At 32.0% G+C, this 21,562-nt stretch overlaps 1 protein-coding gene across 1 annotated transcript; it reads right to left on the reverse strand.

The window, feature by feature from the left end:
• Nucleotides 1-14,005: 14,005 nt before the first annotated feature.
• On the reverse strand, nucleotides 14,006-21,175 carry LOC129885812 (uncharacterized). The gene is made up of 5 exons (XM_055960246.1): nucleotides 20,027-21,175; nucleotides 19,131-19,933; nucleotides 18,959-19,048; nucleotides 14,802-15,509; nucleotides 14,006-14,558 (listed from the first exon to the last, which is right to left on the reverse strand). The coding sequence occupies exons 1-5, from the start codon at nucleotides 20,136-20,138 to the stop codon at nucleotides 14,454-14,456; spliced, it is 1,818 nt and encodes a 605-aa protein (XP_055816221.1). The 5' UTR covers nucleotides 20,139-21,175; the 3' UTR covers nucleotides 14,006-14,453.
• Nucleotides 21,176-21,562: the final 387 nt, after the last annotated feature.

Below are 21,562 nucleotides of genomic sequence, written 5' to 3' on the forward strand. Positions count from 1 at the left end.
GTCAAATTTCTAAATTTTGATCATGAATTCAAACATAAAATTTTTAAGTTTTTTGAATTCCACACCGTTTTTCGTGCTTTGCTTCAAGGTTTGTCCCTCGGTATAGTCAGTATTCCATACTATGAGACAACGAAACTTATATACAAGAACGGTTCAATCATTGGCGGGAATTTCACCTGCATCCGATTTACAATTCTTATTCACCCGATATGATCGTTTTGGGTGAATTGTGAGTTCGTACGATCATGTCAGATTATTTACATATTTGAAAATTAAGTAGAAAGTAATATAACTCACGATAATTAACAATTTAAAATATTTAAAAAGCATATTAAAAAAAATAAGGTAAAAAGAATTTATTTGACTCTCAAAGTCCTAACATCACCACGTAAATTGAAACGGTAGGTATTGAAGATAGTGGTTCAACAAGTTAGTTAGGAGTTAGTTGTGTGTCAGTAATTAATTGTAACAGCCTTCACTATAGTTAGTTAAATTGATATGAGATTTAGTTAGGAAATTGTTACTAAATTAGTTAGTTGAACTTCTTAGCTGACTTGTATAAATATAGGAACTCTCATTGTAAAGATTTAGTTTTTCCAATATTGAAGATCAAATCTTTCTAGATTTTCTCTCCAAATTTCACTATGGTATCAGAGCTGTGAATAAATGATTCTTTGATTCAGCTTATCTTTCAATTCTGAAAATCTCCATTGACGAAAACTTGCAGTTGACAGAGCTTGTGATTAGCAATGGTTAATGCAAACGAAGCTACAACACCTGAAACACTAGCAACAATTGAAGCGAAGAGGAATCTTCTTCTTTATCTTCATCCATCAGATACATGTGGAAGTGTATTAACCACAGTGCAACTGACTGGATCGGAGAATTATTCATTGTGGAGTAGATCTATGTTGATTAATCTCAGGGCGAAGAGCAAATTGGGCTTTATGATGGGAATGCATCGTAGATCTGATTATGCAGTTGAGTTAGAGGAACAATGGGAGAAATGCAATGCCAACGTGCTTGCTTGGATCATGAATACTATCTCGAAAGAATTACTGAGTGGAATATTATATGTCTCAGATGCTGCAACTGTGTGGGCAGATTTGAAGGAACATTTCGACCAGGTCGATGGATCGAGAATTTATCAACTTCCTTGGAAGGTTTGCACTATTTATCAAGGTAATATGACTGTCTCTGCTTACTTTACCAAGCTTCGATTACTATGGGATGAATTCAATACTCTTGTTCTTCCTTCATTATGAAATTGTGATAGATCTAGAATCTATGTAGATCACATGCAATATTTTCGATTATTTGCATTTCTAATGGGATTAAGTCATGCACAAAGTTAGATCCTAATGATGAACCCTTTTTCGAGTGTTAATAAGGCATATGCAATGATAGTCTCAAATGAAAGCCAACGACTTACCTCAGGAATGCGCACAAGTGGAGATTCTATTGAGGTTGTAGCATTGTATGCAGGAAAAGGAAACTACACTCCCAGAAGCACACGTATTGATGGAGATAGAGGTGAATCAACACAATATGCTAGAAAAGGAAGCTATAATGGCAAGAAAAAAGTAAATTGGAATCTGTTTTGTGACCATTGCAAAATGCATGGCACACTAAACATATATGCTATAGGCTTGTTGGATACCCTGAAGACTGAAAGTTTAAGAAAAAATCAAGACAAAATACAGAACATGTATACAATAACTTAACTAGAGGAACAAATTTCAACAAAGGAAAAGGAATTGCAAACAATGTACAGGTTGAAAGAACTGAAGAAGAATTAAATAGTGATACTTTTGGACAGTTCTATACAGGAAAAAAATTAGTACAAGATTCATGTGATTTTAATTCTGTTCGCACTAACTTGCAGGCACTAGCTATGCAACCATCATATACTCCTAATCAGTACCAAAAGATACTGAAGATTGCTAATGAAGAAGAAAAAGGAGAAAAATGGTCAATATGGCAGGTATTTTCAATGAAATTGCTGCATTTTCTATGTCGAACAAAGGTAAAATCTGTGTTGATCATATAATGACTGTTAGGACTGTTGATAGCTATAGGTTTAAGGTATGAAAATATTCTTTCTGTCTCCTCAAGATGAACATGATGTGCTATTTAGCAAAGATAATTGAATAGTTGATTCAGGGGCAACATGTCACATGACATCTAATGTTTATATGTTGGAAAATGGCACTGCCTCTAATAAAAGTGTAGGGAGAAAAGTATACTTACCTAATGGACAAACTACACTAATCACTCATTCATACAATTGTATGATACCAGCATGAGGCATACTAGAAAATATGTTAGTAGTTCCTTATTTTAAGTATGATCTACTCTCAGTATCACAGTTAACAAGACAACTAAAATGTTCTGTTAGATTCTTTTTTGACTTTTGTATTTTCAGGACCTCTTTAATGGAGGGGTCAAGGGGATTGGTAAGGAGATAGAAGGCCTATACTATTTTTTCGGTTAATTCTATACAAAAACAATTAAGGATGATGTAGATAATAACAAAATATTGATGATAAAGGCTGATGATTCAAGTTATATGTTGTGGCACAACATAATGGGTCATCCTTCCTTCAAGGTATTGAAAGATTTGTCCCTCCAACAAAGAAATAAGTGTAGGAGATTATACCAATTGTCCAATTTGTCATTTGGATAAGCAGACTAGGCTTCCATTTCCTATGAGTATGTCTAGGACTACTGATGTGTTTGATCTCAATTCATATTGATGTATGGGGTCCATATAGATTTCCTACATATAATGAATTTAGATATTTTTTGACTATTATGGATGACAATTCAAGGATGATTTGATTGTTTTTACTAAAGTTCAATTTTGCTATTCTTGCTACTTTGAATTTTTTTTTGCCTTGGCCATGAACTAGTTTAACAAGCAAGTAAAAAGGGTCAGATAGACAATGAGACTGAATTTTTTAACAAAGAATGCAACACAATGTTTGGTTCATTGGGAATTATCCATGAGAGTAGTTGTCCTCACAATTCTCAATAGAATGGAGTGGTTGAGAGGAAACATAGGCATTTATTTGAGGTTGCAAGAAAAATAAAATTTCAAGGATTTATCCTTATTAAATTCTGGGAAGAGTGTGTACTAGCAGCTGTCTATTTGATCAACAGAATATCCACTGGAGTCTCACAAGGGAAGACACCTTATAAAGTTTTTCAAAAAACTAAGCCACAACTTCATCATTTGAGAACATTGGGTTGCATGTGTTATGCAACTAAACCTGTTAAGGATGATAAATTCTCTCCTAGAGTAGATGCATATGAGGTATTCACTCACTCAGAAGGGATATTACATGTACAACCTGAACCTGCAAAAATTCATAGTAAGTAGAGATGTTGTCTTCAAAGAGAATATATTTCCATTTAGCCAAATAAAAGGGAAACATACTCCAATATTTCCACAGCCACCCTTTGACTATGGCATAGATGACACTCCCATGGCTACTGATATTACACCTGAATAAGTGCATTCTGAGTATGGACAATAGGAGCAAGAAATATTCCACTATACTACAGATCATGACATACAACAACTAGATGGGGTTATAGATGATATTGTTGGTAGTGAAGTTCCTGATATGAGTGATGCAGAAGATCCAATAGTGATTCCTAGTACTGAGAATGTTGTTAGATCCAGAACATCTACTAGATCATCTCATCCTCTTGTTTGGATGAAAGACTATGTAACTACTGTGACTGACTCTGCGCATTTATATTTTTTAGCCAATTATGTCTCCTACAATTAGTTATCTCACAAGTATTAAGCTTATCTGATTGAGATGTCCATAGACACAGAACCAAAGAGTTATGAGAAAGTTGTAAATGACTACAGATGGGTAAAGGCTATGAAATAGAAAATTGCTGCTTTAGAGGATAATGGCACATGGAGAATTATGACACTACCACCTGGAAAAAGTGCAAGTGGGTGCAAGTGGGTCTTCAAAATAAAATACAAGGCAAATAGAGAAGTTGATAGGCTCAAAGCTAGACTTGTGGCCAAGGGATACAATTAGACTGTAGGAATTGATTATCAAGAGACATTTTCTTCAGTTGTGAAAATGGTAACTGTGAGGTCCATTATTGCTATTGCAGCTGGTGAGAATTAGATGATATATCAAATAAATGTCTTCAATGCTTTCTTGCAAGGAGACTTATTTCAAGAAGTGTATGTGGAGTTGCCTAAGGGGTTTGCTAGAAAGAGGGAGAATCAAGTTTGTAGGCTTGTAGAGTCCTTACATGGTCTCAAATAGGCTTCTAGGCAATTGAATGCCAAGTTAACTGATGCATTGTCTAAATCAGGATACCAACAAAGCCATCTAGATTACTTACTGTTTACTAAGAGAAAAAGATCAGCATTGATTATTGTATTGGTGTATGTGGATGATCTTTTGATCACAAGAAATGACACTAAGTTGATTCAAGAGACAAAACAGGTTCTCATCATCACCTCAAGATAAAAGATTTGGGGGAATTGAGATACTTCCTTGGGATTGAATTTTGTAGATCAGCAAAAAGAACGGTAATAAATTAAAGGACTGCCTTGGAATTAATCTTTGAAGCTGGGCTGACAGGAGCTAAACCATCCACCACACCTTTGGAATGCAATATGAAGCTCACCAATGTAGACTTTCCTCTTAGCGACAATGATGAGTTGTTTACTGATATAAGTAAGTATCAAAGACTGATTGGAAAGCTCTTATATCTCACCAATACCAGACCTGACATAACTTTCTCATTTCAATGTTTAAGCCAATTTATGCAAAAATCAAAACATTCTCATTGGAATGCAACTCTGAAAGTGGTCCGATATATTAAGGCAACACTAGGTTTGAAACTTCTCATGAGTTCTGAGAAACAACCACAGTTAACTGGTTTTTGTGATGCAGACTAGGTTGCATGTCCCAATACTAGGAGGTCTGTAACTCGTTACTTGTTGAAGTATGAAAAATCACTAATAGCTTGAAAATCCAAGAAGCAGAACACAGTTTCCAGAAGCTCTGTAGAGGCAAAGTATAGAAGCCTTGCAATATTAACAGCTAAAGTAGTTTGGGTAACTAATTTGTTCAAAGAATTAGGACTGAGTTTAAAGGAGTCTACTACTATACATTGTGACGTCAAGGCTGCCATACAAATAGCAGCAAATTCTGTTTTTCATAAGCGGACAAAGCACATAAAAATTGATTGTCATTTTATTCGAAAAAGGGTGCAGCAAGGATTGATTAAGACAATTTACATCAATACAAAGGATCAACAAGCTGATGTGTTAACTAAAGCATATGGAAGATCTCAGTACGATTTTTACTGGCCAAGTTAGGTGTCCTGAATGTCTTCAATACATCTAACTTGAGGGGGAGTATTGAAGATAATGATTCAATGAGTTAGTTGTGTGTCAGTAATTAATTGTAACCACGTTCACTATAGTTAGTTAAATTGATATGAGATTTAGTTAGAAAATTGTTATTGAATTAGTTAGTTGAAGTTCTTAGCTGGCTTGTATAAATATAGGAACTCTCATTGTACAGATTCAGTTTTTCCAATATTGAAGATCAAATCTTCCTAGATTTTCTCTCTAAGTTCCAATAGTAGGAATAATATATTATACAATATTTGTGAAATTACTCGAACACCTAGTACATTATTAAACCTTCTATAGTCTATATATTAATAGGCATCCCACTATATAAATTAGACTTGCTACTCTATGTAAATAGTAGCATGCTTCAAGCTCTTAATTTTCAACGTAAAATTTCATTCCATTGCCAACTTGATGTAGACACATAATAGGAACTTAGAGATAGCAACAACCAGAAAAACATATCATCTAACCAAAGTTAAGTGATAAAAGTAGTAAATATCGGGTGCATATAAAATTTTCTTGAAAAGAACTTAATTAATCGATGGTGAAAGAATCTCACTTCAAAGGAAATGTACATGTAAGCACTAAGCAGTCCATTATGATACAAACATTAATAGCTAATTTTATAATTCAAACCCTTAATATATAAATTACATGAAAATAATTTTATCGTTGATTTAGAGCTCACCATTAAATAATAATTATTATTTTATTTTAAAAAAGTACACAGACATCATCTTCTTAAGGAATGTGAGTCCTGTACGATATCCCATCCAGCCTTGGGATTGGATCTTGAAATTGTCAACTGGGATACCTCTCTTTCCCCTCTCTCTGTCATTTCATTTTACTCCCATAATTTTAAAATATTTGACATGATTTGTTTTTCGAGAGTCAATTTGAATAATTTTTAAAATTAGATTAAGTTGATATTATAAAATTAAATATTTAATTATTCAAAAATTAGCACAAAAAATATAATAAATTCTATTTTTTTTTCATATCAATATGATAAAAAATATATTTTAAAATATTAATTCAAATTCATGTAGTTTGATTCTTAAACAAGGAATTGTTACAAGTATTTTAAAATGAAAGGAGTAATTTCTCTTAGCCATCACCCCATATGTTAACCACCAACAAAATATTCCGCTTTCACTTCTTCTATAATTTTTATAATATGGTTTTTCAAATGCTTCTTCAATTAAACTACCTAATATACATCAAAAAATAAAATAAAAAATACGCCACTGTTTGAATAAGAAAATTTGATTTTGTCATATTTAACTCAGTCTAAATTCTTGAAGAATGTAGGTAAAGAGAGAGAAATGGATTGGATGGTGGGAATTTGATGATGCATGCATAAAAAGAAGAATATTAGTACTATATATTACATGTCCAAACTTGGAAATTCAAAGTATTCTCTAGTATAGTTTCAAAAATAAAAAATAAAAATTATCTATTTGAGATCATTCAAAAGTCTCTTCTGATAGCAATTAAAATTTAGAAAGGAGAAAAAATTCAAAACTAAATAATCTTATAGTCCAAGACTAGATCCTTATTGGGGGGTGGGGGGATTGGTCAGGTCAAGACACAAATTAAATACTAACTAGCCAAAAATTCAAGATCGGAAATAATTCAATCTCAAAATTTTAATTTAATTGGACAATTAACACTTATTTTAAAGAGTCTTAAACTCTTAATTAGGAGCCAATGGCAATGATCAAGTAATTTTTGAGGGGATCAATGACCCGTTCATCTATCGACTCAATTCGTTTTGACATATTCAAATGTCTTCAAAAAGTTAAAAAAAAAAAAGAAGAAGAAGAAGAGATAATAACAATGGTGGCATAGTCATAGGGGACAAGTTTCTTTAAGTTGTCAAATGTAAATAGGGAAAAAGGCATGGTTAAAAAGACCACTGTCAATCTGAATTAATTAATTAATTAATTTTAGAATTGGGATCTGTAATGCCAAAGGTAAGGCAGTATTTAATAATTATATTATATGGTATTCTCTTTTTGTTTCTCGAGCGACTAAGATGGAGAAAAAAAATTAATTCCAGCAGCTCCAACGCATATTTGACAAGTCTCATGAAGTGGCTACTTTTTTTTAAAAAAAATTAATTATTATTATTAATTTATAAATTAAACCAAAAAAGAAAAAGAAAAAGACTGGCCAGTTGACATGAGAAATGAAACAAGTCTCTTCCAACCCTATATAAATTAACTACATTTGATTATTATTTAATTTAAAATAAATAATTATTATCCCTTTCCCATCTTTATTTGTTCATGTTTGTCTTAGTACACCCTTTAATAAGAAGTCATATATAAATTGATAATTTTACTATATCACTTCTATTAATTATTAGTCATTTAAATATTGAAATAATATTTAATAATAAGAGTAAAATAGGTATAAAAATATAATTATCTCTTCTTTTTTTTTGAATAAGTAAAAATAAACGGAAAAAGTAGTTGTGTATCTCATATTTAGAAAGTGTTTTTCTCCATATTCGCAAGTAACATCCCACGCTTATTGTCGACTACTTCCTTATTTAATTATGGATAAGTGATTACTGAATTACATTATTAATTAATTGGCATTTCTTGCCTCCATTAAGGAATAATTAGTCAATGGTGAAGGCTTTCTTTTCAGTCAATTTAGCATGGAATTAATTAATTTGGTGTAATTCAATAATTAATTAACAAGTTCGATTCCCAGCAAGTCTTTATAGTTTCTTGTTTCACAGCCGCACTTGAGTAATATGCTATATTTCGTTGGTATGATGATTTTATGTAGAAAATAAAATGAATATATTTCTCTCTGTGTAATTATATATTCAGACATGTATGTATAATTAATTATACTTACATGTTGTTTAGTAAAGTGTATAAGATTAGTATTGAATACAGTGTATTAGTAATGTTAGAATTGGTTATATTCGAATTATTTTTTATCCATTGTTTGATTTAATTTGGTATATTAAGATTAGTTCTGTCATTAATCATATACTCCCTCCATTTCTAAATACTTGTCATATTTTCTTTTTGAGAGTCAAACAATATGAACTTTGACCAATTAAATAGTAAGATATATTTTTTCATCATATTAATATGAAAAAAGTTGCAATTTATAATATTTTTCGTATAACTTTGAATATTTAAGAATTTTAATTTTAAAATATTGAATTAATCTAATCTAATTTAATTTTAAAAATTAATCTAATTGACTTTCAAGAGTGAAATATGACAACTATTTTGGAATGGAGGGAGTGTTCATAACTCTTGTATTGCTAATACCATAATTTAATTTATATACCCTATAGTATTAATAGGAATATGGTGTATAACTCCGACGACTTGTAAATATTAATTACAGTATTATTGTAGTTGGAATTGAATTATTTTTTTAAAAAAAAACTTTATTTGGAGAAGACATTTTTATATAGGCGTGGACTTAGAGGAAGAGCAAGCGTCGCCGCAGCAAATTCTCCTGCACGTTGCTTCTTTAAATTAACTAAATACGTATTATAGTGTGCTAAATAAATAAATTTATACAAGTGGTTGCAAATCAGATAACTCCACACAATTTGCTAGAATTAATTAAAACCTTATAAACTGTATTCTATATCATATCTGATTCAAGTTATATACTATTATAAAAGACGGTGCAAAAAAATCCAAATCACTTCACAATTTACATGAATTAAATACAATAGAGACACATCTTTTACTATATAAACACATTCAGTTTTATTTAAATTTAAACAAAATTGAATTTCAATTTTTACAGTAATTAATGTAACACTAATGTATAAGACAAAGTTTGTCTTATTCTCTTGACCAAGGTCTGATAGTTTAGTATTTTTGGTTCTCTTTCTTGATCCATGAGTTTCCAACCTACCCCTTCAATTAATCAAACCTAAATGATGGTCTATCTATATATAAGTAATAAATTCAAGAATGCACTTTGATTTATGAGCCTCAAAACTATATGCAATATTTAACTTTTACATATATATATTTGAGGTAGTGGTTCAACAAGTGAATTGAATCATGTTCTTTGTTAAATAAAATTTATAATTATTATACGTATTTGAGGTCGCGGTGCAACAAAGATATTAGCTTTTCCTTTTCTTTTCTCCAAATGTCATTGAAAACCTAATATGCGTTCATTTATTTCCAAAATGCCAATTCAACGTAGTAATCCTTAAATGACTAGATTTCCAATTAAGTTTGGATATATATTTCCCTTGCTTTGTTAAATTGGATAAATTATTAGTACTACTCAATATCATATATAGTATCAATGGGATCATCAAGGACCAATCGGTTCTTGGAAATAATGAAGATAAATAAACTTAGTCCAATAAATTAAAATTAACCTGACATTTATAGTTTCTTCTTAATAATTAACTCACTTGACATTTTGGTTTGTTCTTAATTATATTCCCCCTCATTTAAACCCCTCTCGCGATACTTCTTTTATCTCAATTTATGTGATACACTTAATTTCTAAATTGTTCAAAAAAATAAGATAATGTCACATTTTTATAATTAAGACATAGTTTAATTTCATATCATTTATTCTTAGTAAGATACTTAATAGTCACATAGATATTTAAAATTTTATTTTATACTAGAAATATCAGATCATTTTTTTATAAAAAAAATTTATGCCGAGTGTGACAAAAAACGAGACGAAGGATGTATAATATTGTTCAGTTATATTTCACATCGATCGTTCGTTTAGGTTTGTTACTAATAATAAAAAGAAAACCATGTTTTAGAGCTCTATAAAAAAGAAATGGGAGTGGTCCAATATGCGTGTTTATATTCACTCTCGCTTAGCCATTCCCTATTATAATTTAGCATAACATAATTGAGAACGAGGGCAAAGGCAACTTCTATTTCACTAGGAATAACTATGCTCACTATTTTTCGTATGTTAATATAACTATCTAATAGAAAGCGAATGATTCTGAGCAGACATGAGATCGTTAACGCGTTTGCGTAGTATCATTTAAATTTGATTGGGCTAGCTTATGAAAATATTTTGTGGGCTTCATCTCTATTTCGTATATTTTTTCGTTTTTTTTTATTTGTTCACTTTAAATTTTGCATGCCTCTTAAATTAATAATTAATATAAATATTTTATCACAATATTTATATTAATTATTATTTAATCTTAGATCTCGTGTATATATACGGTGACGGACGGACCGAATTGTGTTGAATTTCTTACTAACAAAGTTGAAAAAACAACATTCAGGGCCACAATAGTCAATATATTTACTGTAGTTATTTATAACTATGTATTGAAACACATATATATAAATTTAGCCAAAGATTTATGCAACTATAGGTTTTTACTTCAGTCGAAGAAATAAAATGATGGACCTGTTGTGTAACTAATGTTAGGCACAATTACCAGAATCAAACAACCCATAAATGACAAGAGTTGAAGGAGGATAAAAGATGATCTGGAATAAAAGTTTATTTACTGTCCACCTTTGTTTAGTTTTAATTGTTCATTATATTAAAAATAAATTTTTACTTTTACTTATCCACGTTAACATATTGAGAAAAAAATAATTTTTTTTTCTTATTTTACTTTTAACATTAACTACTAATTCTCCAAAAAAAATTCAAGATTTTTTGAAATGCTAATAGTCATGCATGGGTATTATAGTAAAATATTCACTTCATTATTATTTTATTAAAAGAATTGGAAAATTTATTCTGAATAAATAAAAGTGAACGAAGTTAAAGGGTTCATTCAAACTTCTCTTAAGTGAAAAAACTGCAATGTTTATACAAGATATGGTATTTATACTATCGACAATTTAAATAAGGTTTAACTCATTGACGATCTCTTAAAATTATCCGCATAAACTAAAATTATTACTTATTGAACACTTTTAACAATTCAAAATTTATTTCTATTAGACAATAGTTCTAATCAAAATATCTAAGTGAAATATATATATAAAGAATTTTAAGAGATCGTTTATAATTTAAGCCTTTAAACAAACAACATTAGGTTAAAAGAAATTGCTGGGTACCCATGCCTATTATTTGAACCCAACTCGAAAAAAGAAGAAAAAAAGATAAAGCCTAAAAGGAAGGTTATTTTTTGGTGGCGGACTTTTTATGTAGGCGGGGTCTTTGAGGAAGAGCAAGCGTCGCCGCAGCAATATCTCACCTATTTTTTTTAATTAATTTTTTTAAGAAATAATTAGGTGATTTAATAAATTGAAATATAGTTCCTCCGTCCATCTTTACTTGTTTATAATTGATATTGTACAATTCTTAAGAAATTATAAATAAAAGAATAATTTTACCATATCATTCTTTCAATATAATAAATACTATATCTTGACAAATTGAATAAGGAAATGACTAATAATTAATAATAAGGTTAATTAGGAACCAAATGTAAATTATCTCTTGATTTCATAAATTGAACAAGTATTATTGAATAAGTAAAAATAAACGAAGGGGGTACTAATTATTCATAGTTAAGTGAGATAAATCCATATGCAAATATATGTACTAGGACTATATTTTAATCCACTTTGATTTTTGAGCATCTTAAGTATTGTTTGTGCTTATATCTTAAAAGAGTTTGAGCAGAAAGTCTTCCATGGCGTTGTGGACGTAGTTATTTGCTCGACTTAACAATGGCAATGATAAATCTTTTGAAAAAAAATATTTTTTATTTTCACTAATTAATTATAATTTGCGCAAAATTATTACCAACAAAATTTCAGAAAGGAACTTTTCCTTCCGAACAATATTTCCCTCCGACAGACACTAAATCTATTCTTAACGGGTGTTTTTTCGCACCAAAATTTTGGCTGTAAATAGCCTCATTTTTTTAAAAATCGAATTTCTGAACTTTTTCTGCATAGTTTCTTACAAACAAATATAAAGACTTTGTGTGATTTGTTACTGATTTTGAGTTCGACAAAATTATTGAAATTTGAGATATCGTTACACCAATATATGTATACCTATTTTATCTTGGGAGAAAATAATTCATAACCTCAGTTACAATAAGGAGATTAAATTCTTAAGAACACAGTGAATTTTGTGATATCGAATAGTTTTTTAATAATTTTTTATCTTTGTTTTGTAGTTTATTAAACTTTTCTGATTTAGTGATTTGAACACAGTTTGCTAACTATCTGAACTTCTATGTGCAATATTTAACACTTAATTAACTTATTTATAAATTTCTTTAAAAAAATTAAACAAGTTATATGCATATATTGTTAGAGGGAAATTTTACCTCTACTAGTAAAAAAAAATCAATTATGTATTGTAATGCCTTGGATGAAATACATATATGCATAATTAGAAGAATTTAGATAGAGAGACGATAATCTATAAACTTAGGATAATTACTCTCTTTGAATTTTGTGATAATTTTCTTCAATTTTCTTATAATAATCTTCATTTTCCAATCATTAAGGTTTAAGAGCCTCTTTTTATCTTATAATTTGAAAATTTCTCAGTAATCTTATCTAAGTCTTAATACTTTACAGTACAAAATATATATATATATATATATATATATATATATATATATATATATATATGTATATCCTAGCTAGTAGTCATTTCTTCTGACAAAGCTATTTACTTTTTATTTTTAAAAATAATAAAAATTAAGTCAACTTCTATGATACATGTGTCCCAATGACTTGATCTTCCTATTTTTTCGGTAATGTTTTAATCAGTATGATGAGAATCAGAATTAACATGATTCCAATTTGATTTTTTATATATATACTTTGACCTAAACTAATCTTGATTTAGTTTTTATGTATATCATCAAAAAGAAAGATTAGTAAAATATTTGATGATTGGATCGAGGACCAATCCAATCTTGGAGATAGTGACATTTAAGATAACTTTGTCCAATTAACTAAATAGTTGCCCTGACTTTGGTTTTTTAATTTCCTCTACCTTGACTTTATTTTCAAAAATAAATATCAACCTTTTGATCATTACACAATTGAATTAGGCATCCACTCTGTAATTAGAAAACATTTTACAAAATATATTTATTTATTTTTAAAAAGGGTAAATAATGTCTTTTCAGAAAGCCATACAATAAAATTAATTAATAGACTCTGTGAAAAGAAGAGGGTGGGGGCAAATGGTGGTCCAAAATGTACATATATTTACACTTAATAATCCCTATTAAGTAATGAGTAGCAAAATAATTGAGCAATTAGAAGTACTATTTTCGGCTGTTAATTTTGGAAATCTAATTTACTTAGAGCTGTGTTTATTATTTAAATGAAAATGTTTATTTCACCTAGCAATAGGAACTATAGAAGTGTTTCGAATAGATTTCAATTTCATTTTGAGAGAGTTGTGATTACGAGTAAAATACCACTCTCCTAAAATGCATCAAAGCGCAATAGTTGACTAGACATGTTCATGAGCAGTAGCAAATCGACGCAAACTAAGTGCTTTTGTTGTTAAAGAGTTCAACATTTTCTTGAAATTCCGTTCTTTCCTAGTCTTTATTTGTTGGCTGCCACAGAAGAAACAAAAAATTATTTAACAATATAAGCATCAAAGAAGCAGAATAATTGTTTGTACCAACCTCTTGTTTAAAGATACAATACCAAATCCTAACATTTTCAACATGCTGCATACACATTATCATAATTTCAATCCAAGCAAAGTTGATTTCTAGCAACAATTTTCTTTTGTAAAGTTGAAGCAGCTATTTTAACTAACACTAATTAATAGGGTCATTCTTAAGAAATTATTTTCCAACCCTCCTATCAAAGGCACAATCTATATAACCAGAGTCTATGAAGTATAAAGGTGTCAAAACCAATCAGAATCCATCCACAGGACTGGAAAAGCACATTAAACACTGCCTAGCCTTCTCTATTCTCATTGCTTCCCACAAAATCTATCCAACGAACAAGACAAGGATCAGAAAAGTTTCCCATTTCTAATAAAGTACCGACAAAATTCATCAACCATTTTGGTATAGCATTTGGGATGAGCTGTATCAAGAAGAAATGGCACCAACATCTCCAATTCCAGAGTGGAGAGGCACCAGAAACCTAGATTGTACGCCTTGCATTGTCTTAAATGACAGCTTCGAATTGATGCACTGCACAAAAAAAAAGGGGGTCCGTTTAGTGCCAGGAAATATTTTCAAGTCAATAAGCTGGAGCTTGCACTTCTTAACAACATCCAAATGGTGATTCCATGAAGCCTACACCTATTCCGAGAAGAAATGCTAATAATACAATACAGACTAGGTCCATATACACTATAACAGCATGTTCAGATAAAATTTCAACTGGTCCACACATTAGAAATATGGTTTCGTCAAACTAGAAAGAACAACTACCTTTGCAACATCTTTGTAGAAGGCACTTATCTCCTCCTCTGTAAGGCCGCCCTCATCAGCATTTTCCTCCCAGCCCATAGAACGCAAAAGTGCAGCCTCTTCCTCGTCTGAACACAAGATTGCATCAGACTTTGAAAAACTCTTGTCGGTATTATTTCCGTCAGAAGAGTCGCGGCATGTATTTTCACCCATGGTCTCAGTTGATTGCCCAAGGATCTCATCAGATAGTGAGGCGTCTTGATCCTGACCGATACCATGTGCAGTCAAAACTTCTGAAACACCAGAGTTATATAAAGATGATGGTGATACAGCACATCCTTCAACATTGACAGCTGAACTGCTTCCAATAGATTTCTTTCTCATAAGATTGAAGAAATCATTCCGACTCCGAGCTTGGGATGATAGTTTCTTTTGCATCATTGTCCCAACAGGCTTGGGTTCAAAGGTCGAGGAAGCTACAATATTTGCTGGACTGTGTGTAGAAGCAGACACGGGAACGGCCAAAAGCGCATTTGGCCCTTTGCTGTGTGTATTTGGGCTCAAGCTACAGTTCACAACAGAAGAAACACCATTCCTCTCTCTTGTTGGCTTAAAGACATGAAGCCTGCTTGAGATGCTTGAAAGACTGTGACTGACAGGATGAGACGATGAGACAGTTTGTTGCCGCAACTCAACCTTGGTTCTTGGTTTATCAGAAGGATTTGGCACCTGAAATCAACGATTGCAGGATTGTATCTTATCAAGATAGTAATTCACTTCAAAAATATGATAAATGGGGTCTACGGGAGAAAAGCAAGTGGTAAAGAAAATTGGACTGAAATGAGTTACTAAATGAAGCTGCAGAATATAAAAATAGGGACTGCAAGATTCACATAAAATATTCTACCAAAACTATCAAACTTTATGCATTCTCTACAATAGACAACCACATTATGACTTTCTCCCGTCTTTCACTTATTACTTCTTTCCATAACTTCCTATCGTTAACATAGTCACCACTTATAATTTTCCCTACAACACCTTCAGAAAGGCATGCCATGTATTGCCATAATGGTGTAGAACGTGGATTGTTTAGGTATAGGAAAGCATACATAAATGGTTTCTCTGCAATTAGAATATGCACATAATTCTAAATAACACCAATAACAACAACAACATTCCCAGTGAAAAATAACACCAATAAAAAAAATGAAATTTTACAACAAAAGATGCAATCCTGATTTTTTGCTCTTCAGTTCTTAGAAAATACCTAGGCTACACAGCAATTTTGAGAATTTTTTAAGATTGTCCACCAACATAGATCTGCCGAAAATAAAACTCAGGGATGTTACACAATTTTGGATACATGGAAGGATTTATGGTGGATTAGTAGAGAAAAGTCTGTGATCTCATATATGCATTCTTTAAGTCATAAACAAAGAAAATAAGATTTGTTTTCCACCGAAAAACAGACAATAGATGTCATAAATGGAAGAGCAAGCATATCATGAATCATGAAACATTAAAAAGAGAAAGATTCCAAGTTTAAAATGGGCGACACTTTGCAGTTTAACATTATATTACATGAGGCCCTCTCATATACAAACCACGAGCAAGGGCTGCATTGGAAAAACTTTGGTACCTCCTTTTAGGAGCAAATATATTTTGCAACCTAGGTAAGTAGGCGTTTGTGCACAATAAGTGCACTTCGATAAGCCATGAATAGTAACTTCCAGTAGTTTGGTATGGTTTGCAGGAAGATGATATAAAGCCTCTGTTTCTTAGTGATATAAAACCTCCTTTCGTCCAATTGCTGGAAAGGCTGGCATGGATAAGGGGGATCCAGCCATCCCATCTGTCTTTCCCCTCATATAGTTTCCGTATTTATTATAGGTAGGCCTTTGAAATAGTGACAATTGAAAAAGCCATCCCTGTGACTTTGTAAGCAGTTCCTTTTTTGTTAGTCTCTTTCTACTTTTTGTTATTTCAATTAGAGGCCATAAAAATTGGACAACAATCACTTATATGCTTTTGGGAAATGGCAGCCCTTACAGCACCACCTAGAAAATAAGGACTAAACATATAAAGGAAAGGAAAAGATCAGTATTGATAGGAGAGAAGGTTTGTCTTCCCCTAGTTAGTGAGAATTGGTCATGTCTACGTCACAAGCCAGGTGACAAGTTTAACCAAGACACGAAGTCCTACCAGCAACATGAACAAGCATTATGAACGCGGAACACAGCTCAACCAGAATACCTTGTGATACATGATGATCAGTCAGGACTCAGGATAATAGCAGGCAAGTCTGTTATGATCTATCAACCATAGAAAAAATATCTACGTAACAACTAAAGAAACATTTTTATAAGATACAAACACCTTCTTTTTGCGTCTCGTTTGGTTGTGACTACTTACTTTTATGTGCACCAGATCTGTTGTTAGATTGTACATTAATAATCCCCACAACTTCCCATGCCCGTCAGTTGTCAGGAGAATAGACAACAAAGAAGAAATAAATAAAGAATGGTTGTTGGTTGAACTCCGTATAGTTTGTGAATTTCAGTGTTTAAAAGTACAAGTCAACCTCATTTTTACCTTTTTCTCACAGTAACTCAAAATTTGTCTTCTATATCATCAACTGGGATATAAGATAAACTATAATATGACCGGGATATAGAGCCAAGGAAAATTATACAACCCACAAGCCACAGTTATTATGCCGAGGATTGAAACCAAGAACCGGTTTCATCAGTTCTCCAAGTTATGAATTAAATCATGATCTGTAAAATAGCTATTAAAAGTTGAGCTCAAAAGCTTGAGTGCTTGACACACAAAGAATTGAAATCCACAAGCCACAATTAATAGATTGAGGATTAAAACCAAGAGTGAATTTACTAAATTCTCCAAGTTACGAAAACGATGAATCTGTAACATAGTTAAAAAGCCATAACTGAATTGTGATAGGAAATTCAAAAAAAATGGTTCATTGGAAGTCTTCTTTCCTTTCTCGACGGTGAAGTGAGATCTTATAACTAAAATAAAGGTATAGATAATTTTCTAAGTCTCTAGCATCATCAAAAAAAAAGGTTATTAGATTGTTTTTTCTTCAACTTAATTGTTCAAGAAGAAAGACATGAAGGCAAGATTTTTTTTTTCTGTTTTAATAAGTAACAAAATTGTTTTCTTACTCGCTTCCGTGACCTTTTTTTGTTTCTATAAGATAATACACTTTGATGAACTATTTCAAGCATCAACTATGTGGAAAAACCACAATACACATTTTTAACAGTCAAAAAGTATTGGCTGGATCAAGAGGAGAAGAATTCAGGGTCGGTGAGACGGATGTGAATGTGACGACTGAATGTATTTCCAAACAATCCCAAAATAAACAGAAAACAGGGAGGGGAGGGGGAAATGACAAGTTATAAACAGGCATGAAATAATTCACATTCGTTAACCATTAATTTGCACAATTTACTGAGTTCCTAATCCATCAGAGCTGCTTTTCCTAATTTAAACAGAATTGTGTGATTTTGAATAGCAAATAACCCAGTTTTAGAAACTATATCCATAAAATTCATGCCAAGCACAAGGTATCATAAATAGACAAAGAAGCACGATAAAAAAACGAATCACTCTTTTTTCTCAGAACGTCATGCCATTTATTCTCTAGGATTGTCATTGTTACACCGTCTATGTGATTCTTACTAGTAACTGACACTAAATTGTCCTTGGTCAGGATATACATAGACGATGTTATCTAGCTATGCATAATAAATGCATTTGTATAGTTAATTGTGCAAGAGAAGGGAAACATGTGAGTAATAAATGCATTTGTATAATTAATCGTGCAAGAGAAGGGAAACTCATGAGTATGTCACACTCATAGTCATCACTGGTGGAAAAGGTGAGCAGCTCAACTTAGTAGAGTCTGTGAAGCATTACTTGAGAATTCCCAAAAGTTCCCCAACTAAACCTTCCAATAAAGGTGTTAGATCATACAAGGGCAAGCAATTCTGTCAATTAACTGCCCTTCAGAGTAAAACTTTGGGAATAACTTTCATGTATATGGTAATTAGACATCTATAAGAAGCAAAAGATGAAAACCAGAAAGTAAATAAGCACTTTCACTCCTAAGCTATGAGCTCTCCGAAAGATGATGGTTTCAAAACCCTTACCGAGGCCTTAGCTACCAATGGTTTCAATGGTATCAATTGTCTAGAGTGCTTCATAGCAAGCTCTTCAAGTCGTTGATTTGCTTGGGATAGCTGTTATATTAAACATTAAGAGTATGAGCATGTGAACTTTCTCGTGTAAGCCACACACATATAAACAAAAAGGGAAACAAACCTGGGAACTAGTCTGAGCACAAGGAAGACCCTTCGCAACAGTTTCAGCCATATTAAGACCCCTGCCAATTGACTTGCTAAAAATTGGAGAAGAAGGTCCAGAAGAGGCAGCTCGTTTCATGGAAGATAGACCAGAGTTATCTTTACCGGCCACAGCCAGAGTATCTGCTAGAGCAGATGCCAACTTATTGCCAGTAGTGCCTGATGGACTTGTTGGTATACCCTGAGTCATGGTACCCAAACCAGGAGATCCGACTCTTCCAAGGCCTGGTGATGCTTGTCGTTCTTCAGTTACTAGGGGTCGGATGCCACATTCAATTGCTTTATCAGCACCAGGTGATGCTTGTCGTTCTTCAGTTACTAGGGGTCGGATGCCACATTCAATTGCTTTATCAGCACCACTAACGGAAGCAAGTGCACCATTGTTGTCGGTTAGTTTGATCTTACCAACATTACTCATATTCATAGGCCATTTCTCATTAATTCTACCAGAAATCATTGACTGTGACTGTCTTAACCCTTCCTCCCAGTGATGTTTCCTCGAAGTATCAGAGAAGTCCCTAGACTTATGATTTCTTAAAGTTGATGTCTCTCGGTACTTGTTAATGTCTTTATCCATGTCTCTATGATGATGATTTCTAAAACTATTGTAAGATTGAAAGTTAGGGGAGGTGCTACTGTTGGGGCTCCACCGGGTCTGTGATGAGATGGCTCTATCTGATGCAGCAGGATGCCTCCAATGTTTATTGTCCATATTCACTGACAGTGATCTCTTATTTGCATGTTTAGATGGGGCGGGATCATCTATAATGAGAACAGAAAAAAGACATAGTTCAAGTGAAATGAAAATGCATGTTTCAGAAAAAAGTATGAAAAATATTAGAGCATGAAAGTAACCTGGATGCAACGGGGATGACGCACAGACGAAGTTTGTCACATGTCTACTGCTCCTTAACCATTGGGGGGCTAATGTAGGCTCACTTGTTTCCATAACACTATTAATGGACATTATCCAAACATGAATAAAAAGGGGGAAAGGAAAACCCACACTTTTCTTCAGTGCAACTCCTAACCTACTTTAGTACTATTCCTCCAAGCAAAACCAGTTTCTCTCTTGAAAAAATTGGACCAAAAGACACAAAATCTTCATCCTATAAGCAATCACACTAAAAAGGAATACCCAACTTCGGAAAAACCTCCTGAAGGGTGGGTTAGATGAGTCAATCCAGCCCGAGATTTATACGTTTCGACTATCCCTCTCCGCTCCCCCTATTTCTCATTGAATTGGTTTTAGAAAACAAAATCAGTCTATAGTGGTCGGATTAAAAATGTTCAGAACCCTATATAATTCAAAAAGAGACCACCCATGAAATAAAAGATTTCAAACTTCAACTAGGGATTATTCATTCTGTGCACAACATATCATCAACTAAATTTCAATCAGTAACACCAAAGAATAAACCAAGAAATCAGAAAACTATAATTTCTCGGTGAAAAACAGTCCGACCCACTACAGGTAACAAGGAAACAGTCAAACCCTAGATTTCAAAACTAGCAAAAGAGACCAATATAGGACACCATTCACAAGAACATATAGTCCAAAACAGAACTTTGTCCTCCAAAAATCAGAAAAAAAAAATTACCCAAGAATCAAAACAATTAGCAAGCAAAGAACAGTCAATTACCCAAAAAAAATTGAATGAAACCCAATAAAGAATATAATCAAAATAGAACCCAATTCAGTTCCTGGTAGGTTTTTTTTTCCTTGTATTTCTCAAAGTATATATGGAGAAATTCCCGAATAGATAATGATAAATAAACTTTATACTAACAATTAAGAGATTAATAAGTCTGAATATTGAAGAGTTGTTATGAAAGAGAAACACTTGTGCGTGTAAAGGAAGAAATTTATGCATCCGTGTGGTGCGGAATATGAAATATTTGGAGATCACAAAATATAAAATTGAGATATAAACGGAAACAAATACCAGAAAATGGGGAAAAGAAAAGGAAAAAAAATAAAATTAAAAATGCTAGTACTCCGTTTTCTGCGTGCGAGTTTGAAAGACTAGAAAGTGTGGTCGCCAAGCTTTTCCTGTTTTTTTCTTTTTAATTAAAAAAAAGTACAATTCCGTAGAAAATGTCCTTCACATTTTTTCCCCTTTTAAAATAAAGTTCACACTGAATAAAATCGTTATTCAACATAAATATATTTAATATTAATAAAATTATACATATAATACTTATATTTGGGATTTTTAAAAGTGCAATTAGAAAAAAGACATACAATTGAGTGCACGAAGCATTTTATATTAACATGTTCTATGAAAGTCATACCTCAAGAAGTGATATAGACATTATCCTTTAATAGAAATATTAATGACTATTTACTAATTTTGGCGAGTCTTTTTTAATTTGATGGCATAGCAATTC

This window comes from Solanum dulcamara, chromosome 4, assembly GCF_947179165.1.
Source record: "Solanum dulcamara chromosome 4, daSolDulc1.2, whole genome shotgun sequence".
Taxonomy (NCBI): Eukaryota; Viridiplantae; Streptophyta; class Magnoliopsida; order Solanales; family Solanaceae; genus Solanum; species Solanum dulcamara.

Bases quoted from the DNA above. Each gene is read 5' to 3' on its own strand.
- LOC129885812 (XM_055960246.1), bottom strand. From the start codon at position 20,138: ATGTCCATTAATAGTGTTATGGAAACAAGTGAGCCTACATTAGCCCCC. The intron at 19,049-19,130 runs GTTTGTTTCCCT...TTAATATAACAG, and splicing joins GTGCTCAGACTAGTTCCCAG to CTATCCCAAGCAAATCAACG. The intron at 15,510-18,958 runs GTAAGGGTTTTG...CGTTGATTTCAG, and splicing joins CATTGGTAGCTAAGGCCTCG to GTGCCAAATCCTTCTGATAA.